The sequence below is a fragment of the Ranitomeya variabilis genome, chromosome 7 (assembly GCF_051348905.1).
Source record: "Ranitomeya variabilis isolate aRanVar5 chromosome 7, aRanVar5.hap1, whole genome shotgun sequence".
Lineage (NCBI taxonomy): Eukaryota > Metazoa > Chordata > Amphibia > Anura > Dendrobatidae > Ranitomeya > Ranitomeya variabilis.
In genome coordinates, this window is record NC_135238.1 from 155,156,005 (window position 1) to 155,173,969 (window position 17,965).

Below are 17,965 nucleotides of genomic sequence, written 5' to 3' on the forward strand. Positions count from 1 at the left end.
CATTTTGTTGTTTAGAGGCCATTTATTAGTACACCAAAGACAGGAACTACATATTTTGTGTGGTCGGGTAGACACAAATACGGAGAGTGACCTGATTATAGGAGAGTAACTTGTGTCCAATATACCCTACTTTTTTTGTGTTGTACATACAATTCATTGGCTCATAGTCAGTGAGCTTATGGAAATATATGCGGATTGGAAGCCATCTCAATACTGGCAGTGTTGTTTGTTTGTTATTTGTCTTGTATTGTTTTCCCCATTCTGTGAAGGTAATAGGGCACTAATCACATAGGTTTTTTGTTTGTCTATATTTTTGGTCTGTATTAGTGTGCCACATTTTGGCTTTTACATAGTACCTAATAAAGGTTAAATGTTATCCAGTTGCTAATACATACATTATACTGGGGCCTATCACACTATAGGGTGCATATTTTATAGAGCTGGCTGGGGTATTATACTGTATGTAAGCGTCCGTGAGGGCCATGACACTGTATTGGTGACTGGGTCGCGATAATATTGTATGTGGTGCTGTAGGTGCCATCTTACTATATATGGGGGCTGTGGTGGTGACCATACTATGTAATGGGGAGCTGTGGTGGACATCATACTTCATGGGAGCTGTGGTGGACATCATCTTGTATATTGGGGGTCTGTTATGGACCGTCTACCATGTTGGGATACAGTTTTGAGAGCACAACATGGTGGGCATTATGAGGGCATAGCGTGAGAAAGGGGCACCGAATGGATATAGAGAGGGGGCAGCATGAAACGGAGGGCATAGTATTGAGAAAGGTTAGCATGGCAGGGGGACAGTGTGGAGTTGTCGACAGTGTAAGGTAAAACAGTGGAGAGGAGACATGGTATAGGCCGTTGTTCATGAGTGCATACTGTGGACCAGTTATAGCGAATAATGGCAGACAGTGTGGTGGTTATAGATCATTTAAAGGGGTTGTCCTGTCTAAAATGAAAAGTCTACAGTCACTCTGTGTGACAGCAGACTTCTGAATCCCCCCAGTGCACGTACTGAGCGCTGAGAGGATTTGTGGGTTTCTGATGCAGGAATGGCGGTGATGCATACTTCCAAATAGAAGCCATCTCAGGGGCGCAGTTTTGCTCCATTCAGGTTTCTTTTTTTAAATACATTTTTCAACATACAACAAAAGACAACACCACCCCATCCACACCACCACCCAACCAAAACCCTACCCCCTCCTAGTCATGGACAATATTCCATATAGGTTTCTAGCTCAGAAACTGGGAGATCCTCACAGTGCACAGTGTGGGGGGATTCAAAAGTCTGCAGGCACATAGAGAGACATTTTAGACTGGACCACGCCTTTAAGGCATACAGTGTGGCGGGTGTAGCTCATAAGGGCAGTGAGTGTGGAGGCCATACACTATATGAGATTTATTTAGGTCATAGTATGGAAAGAATATTTTTATGCGGAAAGCATCTTAATTAGTGATGAGCGAGTGTACCTGTTGCTCGGGTTTTCCCCAGCACGGGTGGTCTCTGAGTATTTATGACTGCTCTGAGATTTAGTTTTCATCTCCCCAGCCTGAGTACATGTGGGGATTCCCTAGCAACCAGGCAACCCCCACATGTACTCAGCCTGGCTAGGAGCTGTAAATCATTCAGCTGCTGCAATGAAAACTAAATCTCCGAGCAGTCATAAATACATTTATTTTCCAGGGCACTGTGTAGAGGTAGAGCAGCAGTGGAACGGAGAAGAGGGAAGTCTGCGGAGACGAGATATGAATGTGAAAAGTCATCTTGGAGTCTGGAAAAGATGGATACGAATCAAAAGAACAACTCAAATCAGAAAAGATGTCCCCTTTAAAGGGAATCTGTCCCCCCCGGGATGTATATGACCTATTAATATGGGCATATAGGTAATAGAAATGTTACACTGGTCCTACCTGTATGCCTCATATTAATGGTCTTATTGCTGGGAAATGTTATATTCTGTCTTTATACTTATGATTTCTTCCAGGCTCAGGGGTTTACGATGCCAGGAAGAAATACCTGCCTCCTGTCCTCATTACAATACAACCCCCCTCCCATGTACATCAGTTATGGCCCTGGAACCCTGCGCCTGTGCCCTTCACTCCATCAGAAATAAATACCACATTCCCACCTTATCGTCACGCATGTGGGAGGTCACTAGAACAGAAGTCGTTTGCGCAGAAGATCCCTGAATTAAGTCCCCATAGAAGGGAGGAAGAGGTATGGTTTTGTGAAGGAGTGTAGGGCGCAGGATTCTGGAGCCTGGAAGAAATCATTAGCATACAGAAAGAATATAACATTTCTCAGTCACAAGACCATTAATATGAGACATACAGGTAGGACTAGTTTAACATTTTTATCACCTGTATGCCCATATTAATAGATTGTATACTTCCCGGGGGGGTGACAGATTCCCTTTAAGGTAGCTGGATATTAACCATTGTTAAATACATACTGGGAGATGTAGGTTCATGCAATACAAATGTATATGTGGCTTACTTGACAATACAATTGATTCCTATACTAAGCTTGGTGATGTTTTCATGTACTGATGATGGTACTGGTGTATTTATTTACTGACTGTGATTTTCATGATGCTTTAATATACTGATGGTGATTCTAGTGCTGTATTCATGTACTGATGATGGTTCTCTTGATGCATTTATGTACTGATGGTGGTTCTGGTGCCGTGCTCATGTAGGTTTTGGTGATTTACTTTTGTAATGTTGGTGGTTTAGTGATCTATTTATTTACTGATGCTGTTTCTAGTGTCTCGTTTATGTACTATTGATGCTCTGGTGTTCTATTTATGTACTGATGATGATTTCGTACTGATAATGGATAATGGAATACAGAACCAGAGCAACCATTGCTACATGTATGTTACAAGAACCACCATCAGTACAGTAATACATCAGTCACAAGTGTTTTACTTTTGCTGATATTTTTGGTGAAAAAGGTGACAATTTGGACATGTAAGTGGACATTTAAGTTTTTACCTGACCCATCGGTGGGGGAGGGTGGGATGTTTTAGGGGTCCTGTTACCTTAGTCTCTAACCCATTCCTTTGTTTGGGGGCTGAGGGTTCATTGGGGAGGGTACCATTAGCTTCATCTAATACCTTTTCCCGTCCATGCATATGCCTGCCTCATGGCCTAATAACAGCTACCGGTACTTGGTGAGGGTTCCAGATGTGAGAGCCTCACCAATCTGATATTATGTGGAATCTGTCACCTGATTCATTCTTCCCCGAACCACGGGCAGCATGAATCGAAGCCAACCTGCAAAAGTTGCAGTCGGGTATATCATTCTCTCAAACGTTGTGGCTCCTACAGTACATGTAGCCCAGGCAGAGAGCAGTACAGGATGAGTAGATATAAATACGATAGTAGCCAAATTTCACATTGCACGCTCTACATAAATAACGAGGAGAAACATAAATAGTGAAATTAATTATTGTGTTTAGCTAAATTGTGTTTTAATCATTGTAAGTTTTGTATAACGCTTATTATGAAATGTAACGTAATATTATCATATTTATCTGATCTCAGATAGTTGAAATATTGCTTCAGTACACTGACAAAGCCCTGAGGAAGTGCCCAGAGCAGGGAAAAATCCAGATAATGGAGCAACACTTCCAGGTATGTAAAGCTGTGGGCCAACTTATTATCACAGCCAGGTTACAAACCAATTTACCTCTTCCAGATTCAGTAAAGAGATCTGTTTTACACCCCTATTTATATAGTAAGCCGAATATTTCTGCTGATAGTCTGCTTATGCTTCTTTGTAAAACTCCACAGCACTTTACAGACATTGTCATCGCTGTCGCAGTTGGGGACAATCTACATTCCCTATCAGTATGTCTTTTTTGGAGTATGGGAGGAAACCCATGCAAACAGTGGGAGAACATACAATCTCCTCGCTGACGTTGTCCTTGGTGGGATTTAAACCCAGGAGCCCAGCACTCCAGTGCTAACCACTGAGCCACCGTCTTTGTTCACATCTCTGCTATGTCTTCAGCCATTACATAGTGCTGAATCAGTTGTATACAGTGTCTTGACAACTCCCAACAGACCCCAATGACATGATGGAGATCCTTTGAGGTTTTCATGAATTTGACAGCAAGTATAACTATGCACCCTGTTCTATTTTTGCTTTTTGAAGTAGCAAACCTCGATGGACCCCAAATAAAAATGGGAATCTTATATATGACTAAGTTGCTGATGTCACTCCAACAGAAAAATCCATCTTTTAGTTTTTGCTTCTTATTTCTTCTTTCAATAAGTTGCTCTGAGCAAACCAAAAATGGTACAAAGAGAAAAAGTACAACAGCGGACTATGGCAACTGATCCATTTTCTTTTTATAGAGAACCTTTGAAAATAAAAGCAGCAATTTGACGGACCACCATGGTCAGCAACGCGATTTTTTTTTGGTTTGTTTTGGCATCAACTTCTTTACAACTCATTCATATAACTTCAAAGGTTGGACCCTGCAGATAAAAATATATGTGTGAAACCGGCACTGAATTACATGCATTAGAAATTCTTAGCCTTGAGACACATGTGCCATGTCCATAAGGCTATGCCGTAAATATCTGATCAGTAGGAGCCCAACTCTGCCTACTGTTATAGCTCTGGCTAACATGAGCCCTGTAATAATGCAGGTAGTGCAATCATGGTTTCTTATCTTTGGAATATAACTTAAAAAAACCTTTTTTTTCTAGGACACAGTTCCAGTCATAGCAGAATATTGTCTGCTTCTGCAACGCACGTAAGTCAAAGAGCTTCTCCGTATTTGTGTTTTCTGTGACAAAAGATTTTCTTTCCTAAGCTTTACTACATAGGAAAAAGTCGAAGATGGCGGAAAATCAAATTAGTGGTTAGTTTGGGGAGGAGACTACCAGACACGAAGACCCAGATTCTGCCCACTGGACCTTATACTATAGCATGCTGATTATAAATGCGGCAGCAGGACTGACGGTCAGGTCCACTTGGCCTTTTCGAGCAGTGAACATGTACTTCCCACCTGAGAAGTCGTTCTCGCACACGTTCGGAACTGTTTCCCCTTACTCAGTCTTTCACTCGATTCTCACCCAGGTTGCAAATGAGGCATAAATCACATGCTAATACAGTCGACACACCTCAGAATTATCGGCCCATCTAAGCAAGTCATCAGTCACCCAAGCAAGATGATTATCGGCAGCACATCGTGCAATGTAAGCAGGTGGTGTGCTGCCGACAACATGATATTCTATGTGCAAACAACGATTGTATTAACAATTATTGTCAGCGCATATAACATTTGCCGGCGCCTAAACAGGCTATTAAACAGCACCTGATCAGCGGTCGTCACATGTAGCCGATCCGAGGTCAGCACCTGCCCTTACCCATTATGTTAAATCTTTTATCATCTTGATAGAGATGTTTCAGTTTTCTATCGATTGAAGGAAATCAGACATGTGACATTCTTTCTTGAGACTGGCACCAATTCATTTATAGCACTGGTGTTTAATTCAGTTTTCAAAAAACATGCTACCTCTGTCTGCAATTTCCGTATGTGGACATTTTGATATTACTTTGTGTTGCGACATGTACTGTATTAGTACATGTTAAAGTTTTCAGGTTTTTCACAAAAGTCTGCAGTCACTTTGTGTGACTGCAGACTTGTGACTCCTCACATTGCAGGCACTGCGCGCTGTGACTGCAGACTTGTGACTCCTCACATTGCAGGCAGTGCGCGCTGTGACTGCAGACTTGTGACTCCTCACATTGCAGGCAGTGCGCGCTGTGACTGCAGACTTGTGACTCCTCACATTGCAGGCACTGCGCGCTGTGACAGCAGACTTGTGACTCCTCACATTGCAGGCACTGCGCGCTGTGACTGCAGACTTGTGACTCCTCACATTGCAGGCACTGCGCGCTGTGAGGATTCACTTGTTCCCGCAGCTATACCAAGCAGTTATGTAACCACATACTGGCGGTCACATGAGGGCTCGGTCTCACGGCCGACACTGGAGAAACCTTTCAGCGTGCGCGATGTGAGGAGTCACAAGTCTGCAGTCACATAAAGACAGTGTAGACTTTTGTGGTAAACCTGGACAACCCATTTAATAAGCGATACAAAAAAGTGGTTTAAGTAGAATCCATTAAAGGGAAGCTTCAATTAAAAATAAACCTATTGTTTAAGCCCTCAATAACAGCCAATACTCATAAAAACTTATTCCCTCATCACCGGGAATAAGTGCATAGCGTCGCCCGGCTGCCAAAATTCCCGCTCTACATGATACCCTGCGGTAATGGTCCCGGACGGTTTTGTAACCGATCGCGGCCAATTCACCCCTTAAATACTGCTGTCAATTGCGACAGCGGTATTTAATTGGTTAAAAGGGGGTTAAAAGACCCCCTTTGTAACCATCGAACCCCCGCAATGAGAGTCGTGAGTACCGATGTTTACTATGGTACTCTACGGTCATGTGATGACTCCATGGTACTGTTGCCTTAAAGTCCCTGCTACTTCTGCGTTTTGAAAGCCAAGCTGCGCTCCTTCCCATCCGATCCCAGTCGTGTGCTCAAACGGTAGTGGAAAACCACATATAGGGTACTGCCACGTTCAGTAAAAATTGCATAACAAATTGTGAGGTCCAATTTCTCCTATTACCCCATTGTGGAAATTTGGTGCGAAAATAGTATTTTGGTGGGAAATAAAATTATTTTTGTTGTTATCTTATCTAAACGTTACAAAGTTTTGTGAATCACCTGTTCCTGCCTATTGTTTCAGGAAACCACATATGTACATAACCAGTCAGTCCAGTAATAAAGGTACCGTCACACTAAACGATATCGCTAGCGATCCGTGACGTTGCAGCGTCCTCGCTAGCGATATCGTTTAGTTTGACACGCAGCAGCGATCAGGATCCTGCTGTGATGTCGCTGGTCGCTGAATAAAGTCCAGAACTTTATTTGGTCGTCCGATCGCCGTGTATCGTTGTGTTTGACACCAAAAGCAACGATACCAGCGATGTTTTACACTGGTAACCAGGGTAAACATCGGGTTACTAAGCGCAGGGCCGCGCTTAGTAACCCGATGTTTACCCTGGTTACCAGCGTAAAAGTAAAAAAAACAAACAGTACATGCTCACCTGCGCGTCCCCCAGCGTCTGCTTCCTGCTCTGACTGAGATCCGGCCCTAAAGTGAAAGTGAAAGTACAGCGGTGACGTCACCGCTCTGCTGTTAGGGCCGGAGCTCAGTCAGTGTCAGGAAGCAGACGCTGGGGGACGCGCAGGTGAGCATGTACTGTTTGTTTTTTTTACTTTTACGCTGGTAACCAGGGTAAACATCGGGTTACTAAGCGCGGCCCTGCGCTTAGCAACCCGATGTTTACCCTGGTTACCCGGGGACCTCGGCATCGTTGGTCGCTGGAGAGCGGTCTGTGTGACAGCTCTCCAGCGATCAAACAGCGACGCTGCAGCGATCGGCATCGTTGTCGCTATCGCTGCAGCGTCGCTTAATGTGACGGTACCTTAAGTCTAATGAGCATGTGCAAAAATCATTGTGAAGGGAGGAGAAGCTGGGTAGGATGTGATATCGCTTATTGATTGTAGGATCCAGTGTTATTAGCTGTGTATAGAGGGGTTACCTGTCACTGTAATCCTGCCTCTGATGATAACGAGCCTTGCTGAAAGCTTTGGAACTATGATTTTAAAAAGTCACAGTGGCCAGTGTGAAAATAGCAAGATTACACATTTTTATATTTTTTTTAAAAAAATTGTGATATGGTAAGAAAAACATAATTCCCTTTAGGCTATGTGCACACGTCCGGAATTGCCGCGGAAATTTCCACGGCAATTCCGCAACTCCTGCCGTGGGTATAACGCATGCAGAATTGGCATGCATTTTCCCACTAAACACTAGCGTTTTGCAAGCGTATGAAGCTCGTAATTAGCTTGCAGAATGCTAGCGCTTTCCAAGAGATCTGTAGCATCGCTTGGAAAACTGATTGACAGGTTGGACACACTTGTCAAACAGTGTTGGACAAATGTGACCAACTTTTTACTATTGATGCAGCCTATGCAGCATCAATAGTAAAAAGATCTAATGTTAAAAATAATAATAAAAAAAACAAATCATGATATTCTCACCTTCTGGCATCCCCCGCAGCCTTCCCGCTCCTCGCGATGCTTCCGTTCCCAATAGTGCCTAGCGGCAATGACCTCAGATGACGTAGCGGTCTTGCAAGACCCACGTCATCACACGTCATTGCCACAAAGCATTCCTGGGAACGGAAGCATCGTGAGGAGCGGGAAGCCTGCGGGGGATGCCGGAAGGTGAGAATATCACGATTTATTATTTTATTTCTTTTTTTTTAACAATTATATGGTTCCCAGGGCCTGGCAGTCTCCTCTCCTCCTCCCTGGGTACCAACCGCACATGATATGATGGGCATAGCCACATGCGGAAAGTAAGCGGATCAATGCATTCCTATGTGTGCGTAATCCCCGGAAGGAATGAACATGCTGCGTTTTTTTCCGGAATGCGATTCCGCCATGGAAAAAAACGCAACATGTGCACAAAAATTGTGGATTGCATTCTAATAATAGGATGCTTAATGTAGCCATGTTTTTCACGGTTTTATTGCGTTTTTATAGCGAAAAACCGCAAAAAATCCTGAACGTGTGCACATAGCCTTAAAGAGATTGAGCCAAATCGAACATTAGAATATTATCTGATCACCTGACAAAATGGTATTTAAATTCAGTAAGTGACTTGTTAGCAAGTGAAAGTATGTGAACCTGACATTGACACATTGATTGGAAATAATCAGGAGCCTTAAAAGTATCTCTTGAGTTGCGCGGCTTCACAACACTGGCTCATCAGCCATGTATGATATCAGAATCCGGAAGGTCATAATATTTCCGGCATCAGATGAATCAGGGACCCTTTGAAGTGGCAGATGGTGAAGCAGATGAAATTGGAGCATCTGGATGAGATGGCGGACAAGTGGTTTACAGCGCGGCTCTTACCACGAGCACCGGTAACGTGGCCTGTGATTATTGAGCAGGCCAAGTGTTTTTGTGCCAGTGAAGGGTGCACATTCTGTGATGACTGATTATGAAACGTCACTTGTGCAGATGTTCAAACCTGCAGACAATCTGAACTGTGCCTAGAGTAACTGTATGCAATTCCTGTGTTTCCTAGTTGTAGAATATAAAGCATGTATTTTCTAAACAGATGTTCATGACAGTAATTTGATCATAAATTATGCTTTTTTATGGTTGTTGGAAGTTTTGTTTTATTTGAATCTGCATTTTGTGCATTCTCCATAGACTTCAAAGCAATTCTACACAGATAGTAAATGAATAAAAGCAGCACTCACTGTTGCATTTGTGATGCATGCAGATTTGGACGACTTTTATTCTATGAATATGGGGGCCTCCAAGCCCCACCATTCCCGAGAATATAGGGACCGCAATACTGGTTTACCTCTACTGCTCCTTCACATTAACTCCTCGCACAGCAACATTTTTCATCGCCCTTGGTTTAGGGAACTGCAGTATGGTTTCATTCGACCGATTCCACATGTCTGCTGTGTTCACATACTCCAGGGGTGGCAAATCTTTTGACAAAGTTTTCCCAATTTTACTAGTATGTGCTCATACTCACTTGCGAGAAAGACGGACGAGTGCAATCCAATAAAAAATCGGATTGCACTCGGACCAATGTTATTCAATGGGTTACATCTCATCTGCGATTTTTTTCAGAGCTGAAATCGGATTGAGAAAAAAATTGCAGCATGCTGCGTATTGCTGTGTATCTTAGACGAGACTCACCAATGTAAGTCAATAAGTGCAAAAAAAAAAAATCGCACAGCACTCACACCAGCATAGTGTCCAGAGGCTGGAGACGCTACCAGGAGACAGGCCAGTACACCAGGAGATGTGGAGGGGGCCGTAGGAGGGCAACAACCCATCAGCAGGACCGCTACCTCAGCCTTTGTGCAAGGAGGAACATGAGGAGCACTGCCAGAGCCCTGCAAAATGACCTCCAGCAGGCCACAAATGTGCATGTGTCTGCATAAACGCTTAGAAACCGACTCCATGAGGATGGTCTGAGTGCCCGACGTCCACAGATGGGGGTTGTGCTCACAGCCCAATACCGTGCAGGATGCTTGGCATTTGCCACAGAACACCAGGATTGGCAAATTTGCCACTGGCGCCCTGTGCTCTTCACAGATGAAAGCAGGTTCACACTGAGCACGTGACAGAGTCTGGAGACGCTGTGGAGAGCGATCTGTTGCCTGCAACATCCTTCAGCATGACCGGTTTGGCAGCGGTTCAGTAATGGTGTGGGGTGGCATTTCTTTGGAGGGACGGGCCCGCCCATTCCCCAGACCTGAATCTGATTGAACACATCTGGGACATCATGTCTAGCACCATCCACCAACGTCACGTTGCACCACAGACTGTCCAGGAGTTGGCGGATGCTTTAGTCCAGGTCTGGGAGGAGATTTCTCAGGAGACCATCCGCCGCCTCATCAGAAGCATGCCCAGGTGTTGTAGGGAGGTCATACAGGCACGTGGAGGCCACACACACACAGCAGAACATAATTTCCTTGTCTTGAGGCATTTCCACTGAAGTTGGATCAGCCTGTAACTTCATTTTCCACTTTGATTTTGAGTATCATTCCAATTCCAGACCTCCATGGGATATTAATTGTGATTTACATTGATAATTTTAGGTTTTATTGTCCTCAACACATTCCACTATGTAATGAATAAAGATTTACAACTGGAATATTTCATTCAGTGATATCTAGGATGTGGGATCTTAGTGTTCCCTTTATTTTTTGAGCAGTGTGTCTATAAGTATATATATGTTTTGAAGATTATTTGGTTTTAAAATGATCGGTACAGTTGTATTTTACAATGCGATTTTAACATGAGCTTTTATATACAGAGAAGTGCTGTATGTAAAACCTCATGTTAAAATCGCATTGCACACGGATTGCATACACATGTCATACGGATGTTCTGTGGAAAAATTGAATGGAAATCGCATGACACTCGCATAGCACTCGTCCATTTTTTCGGTCCGGAAATCGGTCCTTTTTTTTCTCACAAATGGGTATGAGCTCTAAAGCTTGGACAACATAGCACAGTAATTTGTGGCTTACTCAAGGTGGCAATGTCACTACAATTCTCTACAGGGAAAAAGTTACATGTGACCCAGGGACAATAACGGCCTGTGCACACGTTGCAGATCTGTCGCTATTTTTTCTGCGTAGATTTGTCAAAAAATCTGAAGGGTCTCCTGATGCCAGCAGAGTGAATGAAAATACTGAAGTCTCGTGCACACATTGCTTGTTTGTGACTTGCAGATTTACTGCAGATTTCACCCATATTGATGAGTGGGGAAAAATATGCACCCAAAAAGCATGAACAAAATGCTGCGTTTTACAGTACCAGCAAAGTCTATGAGATTTCAGAGATCTCATACACACACCTTGGTTTTTTTGTCATCAGGATTTTGTGCTTTACATGTTGTTCTTCTACAATGCAGCATGTCACTTCTTTCAGTTTTATTTCATTGTTTTTCACCCATGGAAAGTAATTTGTGGTGAAAAAACACTGAAAATCCGCACCAAAAAATGCAGATATCAGATTTTGCAGCGTTTTTATGCCAAAACCTTATTAAATAGAATTAGATTTTTTTTTACTGACGTAGAAAAAATACCTAGTGCGAACATAGCCAAAAGGTGCAGAAATTTCTTCACCACATACTTAACGTGCGCACATACCCTTACTATCATATTTACTACAATGATAAGTCGTAGCCACGGCCTTTGATATTAATCACAGCCACAGTTACACCCCCACACAACATCTCATAAAGTCCAATGGACTCTGTGTATGGAATGGCTCCTGTTCCCACGTTTTTGTTTTTAAAGGCAAACTTCACACCATGAGTTTTTTCTATGTTTTTGATGCTGTGTATTTTTGCTGTGCAATAATATGCAGTGTCTTACAGTCCGAGCAACGCGAGTGGAATTCATATAGGTCTCATGCCCACTTGACTTTTTTGTTGTTGCTTTTTATGCAGCGTAAACTGACCTGTGGTGCGATTGTGTTTCCGCAGCAGGAATGCGTTAAAAACACTTGTAATCTGCACTTTACTTTTTTCAATAAAATTTTTGGCAAACCTAAGTGCCAGGAAGTTTCCAAAACAAAGCAGCTGTCACGATTCCTCATCTCAAAGTGTCTGGGACTCAGTGATGGACACCTCTGTACTCCTATCCTGTGCTGTCGACGCTTTGATTGACAGCTCAGTTGGCCTATCTGAGACTGGGAGGTGCAGAGGTTTCCACAGGTGCTCCCTGTTCTTAGTCATTGCCCTGCTATTTAGGTGAGCTGTCTGGCCCAGACCACTGCCGGTCAAAGTTTCTTCTCTGGTGTGTGTGTTTGTCTGATTCCTGTGCTTAGAGTTCTGATCTACTGCTGCCTGACCTTTGGACCGTACTCTGACTACCCGTTTGCTCTTACCCCTTTGCTTATCTGGTATTTCTCTGACACTGGACCATGACCTGACTTGCTCCTTCGTCTCTTCCATTCGTTTTCTACGTGTTTACTTGGTACTGATCCTGGAACCTCTGACTTATCTTCTTCACGGCCTGTCCGCGAGTTGCGATTAGCGTCACAGTAGTTTTATTTAAAACATGACATGCCAAAAAAGATATAAACTTCACCAGAAAAAAATCTATTAAAATGTATGTAAAAACGTGAGTAATTGAATTTAGCTAATATATGCAAAATCTGACCAAATGCTCATTGTAAAAGCTTAGCCTAAGGGTCTATTCACACATGGAATATTTGCAGCAGCAAAAACCAGAGTATTGGAAGGAATAACACTGCGTAAAATATGCAAGGAGAAAATTGGTATTCATTGACTTTACTGATACTGTAGCTTGCAGCGTTTTTTTTTTTTTTTTTTTTTTTTTTACCCCTGAAAAATGCACGACAAATATGCAGTGTGTGTGGACAAGCCCTAATTGTGCCTTTTATATAGGTGAATTTTAACTTGCTGCTTTGTGGTTTCTTTCTAGCGATATCCTCTTCAGTCAGATGTACGACAAACTGAGCGAGAACTGTGTTGCCAAAGGCGTCTTCTTGGAGTGTTTAGAGCCATATCTCCTGCGTGACCAGCTGCCCGGGCTTACCACTCAAGTAATGAAGGACCTTCTCCTCCACTTTCAGGACCGAGGCCTAATGGAGAATGTAGAGGCCTGTATAATACATATGGATGTCACTAGCCTTGACATACAGCAGGTACTACCTTAACCTAACGGGAACTTATGGGTTATGGGGAAACCATAAAAAGTGACAGCAGCTGGAATTATTTGACTTTTCCAAGATGTCATTAACAAATCGGATGATTTTCTCAGTATTTTACTTACACTTTATCACAGAGAGCACAAAGTGTTGAGAGTATATCCTCTAGGAAATACCAGCTTGTTGGGGAGGGGGTAGTGATTCTATATAGATGAATGGCAAAGTGGAGCCTTCGGCTCAAGTTTGCCGGCGTTTTTAGCCTCTTTAGCTGTTTTGGTCCATACAGTATGATAATTTTACTCTCTTCTTTCCCCATAAAATCACCTAAAGAAAATTTACAAAAATGGTGAAATTATTTGCCAGTGATTCCCAGTATTGTAATATATCAGGCCCATAAAAACATGTCCCTGGGTATTATGCAACCCAAATTATGGAGGCGTATAGAGCTGCTTGTAAGGGGTTAATCGGCGAAAGAAATCCATCTACCTGTAAAGGGTTCATTTGAGTCTCATACTGCACAAAGACAAGACAGCTGCAAAATGCTGACATATTTTACCTTTTTCTGCTACTCCATAATACAGTTGAATCCATCTTACAGATGTATATCCAGTATAAGGCAATCGGCAGCACAGATCTCCGCTGTGCTTACATGCTGCACACTCTCTCCTCTGTGTTAGCTGCCAGCTGGTAAGCAAGAAGTCTCATACAGCTGTTACACAATGATACAGCGCAGAGCCCAAAGGACCAGAGCTGTTATCATTAGATTAGGCTGGATTTTTTTCTAAATATATATATTTCAGAAAGGTTTTCTGTCTTATCTTATTACTTCATGAAGCTTTCCAGAAGGAGATGAATCCTCTTTACGTTCTCTCTATTTCCCTGATGTCTTTAACTAACAAACATTTTAAAGGGACTGTCCACTACTTGGACAACTCCCTTTTACATTCCTCGTGTTTGGCGCATTTAAAATAAAAACACCTATACTCGCCTCCCATGCCAGCACCTTTCCAGTGATATCGGCTCTCGTGCAGTTATGTCATGTGATCCCTGCACCCTATCAGCGTCGTTGTCACTGGCCCCACCTTCGGACGCATTTACTATCAACAGGAAGTGAGACGGTGGCTGTTCTGACTACTTTTTGATGTTCAGTTTGTCTGGAGGCGGAGCTAGTGATGCCAGCGCTGATTGGGCACAGGGCTCACATGACATAACCGCACGAGAGCCCCAGGAATGCGAGTGTGGACACCGCTGGAGCAGCGTGGGTACCGCTGGAGCAGCGTGGGTATAAGTGTTTGTATTTTAATGATGCCAAACATGAGAAATGAAAAGGGCTTCTCCTAGTAGTGGACAACCCCTTTAACGTTAAACATAAACTGTTTGCAATTGTATTTTTCAGATTGTTCAAATGTGTTGGGAGCACAGACTGTACGATGCGATGATTTACGTCTACAACAGCGGGACAAATGATTTTATCAGTCCTATGGAGGTATGCATTGTATAAGTCGTGTTGTTAAAATAGAAGGTCATTCAACTTAAAGTTTTCTGAATCGGTGTGTAATGTACAGTTGAACAAAATGCAACTCTTTAAAGGGGTTTTCATTATGTCCTAAAAATGTACTAAAAGCACTTGTCCTGTTGTGATCACCTGCCATTCATTCTATTCAATTAAAACAATAGATACTTTCCCCAACGCAAGAAGTGGGGAATCTTCTATAAAGAATGAATATTGCCATTCACGATGATAGGACTGCGGCAGCCAATCACTGACTTCAGCAGTAATGCTTGCATTGGCTCCTCTGGTCACATTCAGCATGCTATCACAGCTGGACAAGTCAGAAACGAGTGAAGCAATTCTCCTGGTGTCCCAGCACCATTAATAGGTGAGAGGTTTTTTTTTTTTCTATAACGTTACCTGCTCTTAGTACATTTTTGGACATCCCCTTTAAGCATTTCCCAATGTAGGATGAAATGGTAAAACCTGTGTTGGATCCTTGTGTATCAAGCGTTCTCAGGAGCTGAGCCTGCATCCTACCCAGCAGATGCTACATCTGCCTGTAACAGCAGTGACCAGAGTTAGTTCTGCTCTCTGCTATTTAAAGGGGTATTCCCATCTCAGAGACCCTATCCCAATATGTAGTAAGCGTAATAATAATATTGGCAAATACCTCCAATTAGAAATGCAGTATAGTTCTTCAGATTCGCCATGTCTCAGCCCATGGGCAGGGCACTGCAGTAGCTTAGGTATCCCATGGTTATGACTACTCATTTAGTGACAGACATCTTCGTGGTTGTAACCATGGATACCTAAGTCACTGCAATGCACTGCACATGGGGTAAGCGACAGCAAATCTGAAGAACTATACTACATTTGTAATTGGAGGTATTTGCTAATATTATTACACCAACTACATAATGTGATAGGATCTCAGAGATGAGAATTTCCCTTTTAACTAATTACATTGTGCTGTCAATCACTAATATCCGCATTTTAATAGATCAATTATCGGTTACCATTAGCCCCCTGTGATACCATTCCAGGTCTGCAAAAAGTTGCTATGGCAGCCAGAGAGCTGATGAAGACTCTCATAGCTGTCATATTAATCCTTTTTAAAAAAGAAAAAAAATGCTGATAATTGCACTTTGAGTAACCATAGGAACATTGAACTAAAAGATTAAAAAAAAAAAAAAATCTGAGGCAGCAAACTTTGTGAAAAACCAAAAAGTCTGCCTCAGAGCTTTTGGCCATGAACAGTGTGTACTCCAGAATGGTATCAATAAAACAATCAATTCAGCATGCAGAGAAAAAAAAGCAGCAAGCCCCCTCATCTGTCAAATGTATAAATGGTATGCCTCTCAAAAAATAGCAACATCAATTTTTTTTACCAAATTTTCCTAATTTGATTTCACCACTTAACCCCTTCACGCCGCAGCCCTTTTCCGGTTTTGCGTTTTCGTTTTTCACTGCCCTCCTTCCCAGAGCCATTACTTTTTTATTTTTCCATCAATATGGCCATGTGAGGGATTATTTTTTGCGGGATGAGTTGTACTTTTGAACAACCCCATTGGTTTTACCATGTCCTGTACTAGAAAACGGGGAAAAATTCCAAGTGCGGTGGAATTGCAAAAAAAAAGTGCAATCCCATGCTAGCTAAAGTGCTATGCTTTTTGTTTGGCTTTTTTGCTAGGTTCACTAAATTCTAAAACTGACCTGCCATTATGCTTCTCCAGGTCATTACGAGTTCATAGACACCAAACATGACTAGGTCCTTTTTTTTATGTAAGTGGTGCAAAAACAATTCCAAACTTTGCTTAAAAAAGAAAAAAAAAATTGCGCAATTTTCCAATACCTGTAGCGTTTCCATTTTCTCCTACGCCTCATTGGGGGGACACAGACCGTGGGTGTATGCTGCTGCCACTAGGAGGCTGACACTAATTGATACAAAGAAAGTTAGCTCCTCCCCTGCAGTATACACCCTCCTGCTGGCTCTCAGCTCCTCCCCTGCAGTATACACCCTCCTGCTGGCTCTCAGCTAACCAGTTCTTGCTTAGTGTCTGTAGGAGGCACATGGGTCTGGTTCAGATCCCAACGTTTTTATTTTATTTTTTACTTTTCTGTGAATTTTTATTTTTTAATTAACTGAGTGAAGGGGGTGACAGATCCTTTCAAGGTTCCGATCTCCCCCGAATCATCAACAGGCGAGCACGCCAAGTATACCTCCCCGTACCCTCTCCTGCGACGTGGGAAGCCATGCCTGAGCTCACTTCAGGGGCGACTGTTCCTTCACGGTCCCGATCTCCCCACACCAGCAGCAGTCGACCACATGGAGTGTCGCCTCCATGTATCCTCTCCTGGAGACAGGCCTAATGCCGGACAACTGGCCCTGTCCACCCTGACTGAACTTTGTGGATGTACAGAGGCACCCTCTCTATGGCGTCTGAGCAGCCCCCACTGTCCCACCACTGTGAAAGCGGATGGCACAAGGAGGCGGATGGTTCCTCTCCACCTCCCTAACAACGGGATGATGGATTGAGGTTTATCCCTCTATCCCTGCACCATCCACGCTGCAATACTTGACCTGCAGCAGAACAATAGAGTGCGCGCACTTTCCTCGGCACTGAAACCGTCATCGCAGCGGCTCAATGCCGGGATGCGCACTGATGGTGAGTGGATCAGCGGTGGGCCTCTGCAGTGGGATATTCACATGCTGACAGGCAGCCTCAGCTTCCCTGTGGCCCACCTTCCTGAGGTAATGCTCCGGCCAGCTGAAAAAATTTAGCCCCCGGCTTCAGCTGATGTGTAGGCTGCATCCCAGAAGCCGCGCCCGCACTATGGCGCGCTAAGGCGGCTCCGCCCACCTTTTCTGGCGCTTCTTCCCTAGCACGGGAGCGATCGCTTCCCTCAGCAACGCTGGTATTGCTCACGCCTACTGCAGAAATTTAGGCCACGGCTTGGGCCTATTCATGGAAGTCACGAGGCTCCGCCCACATGGCATCTGTGGCACCGCCCCCCAAGTTGGCGCCTCTCCCTCTCTGCGAGACTTTGCCACCTCTGCAACTCCGGTGGCCATCTTGGTCCACCCTGCCGGCACACACACAGGGGCTATGGTTTAACATTAAAGGGGCACAACTTAACAT

At 43.5% G+C, this 17,965-nt stretch overlaps 1 protein-coding gene across 2 annotated transcripts in view; it reads left to right on the plus strand.

The window, feature by feature from the left end:
• Positions 1 to 17,965, plus strand: part of VPS8 (VPS8 subunit of CORVET complex) — a 245,713-nt gene that overhangs the window by 90,159 nt on the left and 137,589 nt on the right. For both annotated transcript variants that reach the window (XR_013217732.1, XM_077272120.1), the window contains exons 20-23: positions 3,559 to 3,648; positions 4,732 to 4,778; positions 13,105 to 13,327; positions 14,727 to 14,816. Coding sequence is in view for 1 of the 2 variants with exons in the window: in XM_077272120.1 (XP_077128235.1) it covers positions 3,559 to 3,648; positions 4,732 to 4,778; positions 13,105 to 13,327; positions 14,727 to 14,816 (450 nt within the window). In the remaining variant the exon portion in view is untranslated. The remainder of the gene's footprint in view (positions 1 to 3,558; positions 3,649 to 4,731; positions 4,779 to 13,104; positions 13,328 to 14,726; positions 14,817 to 17,965) is intronic.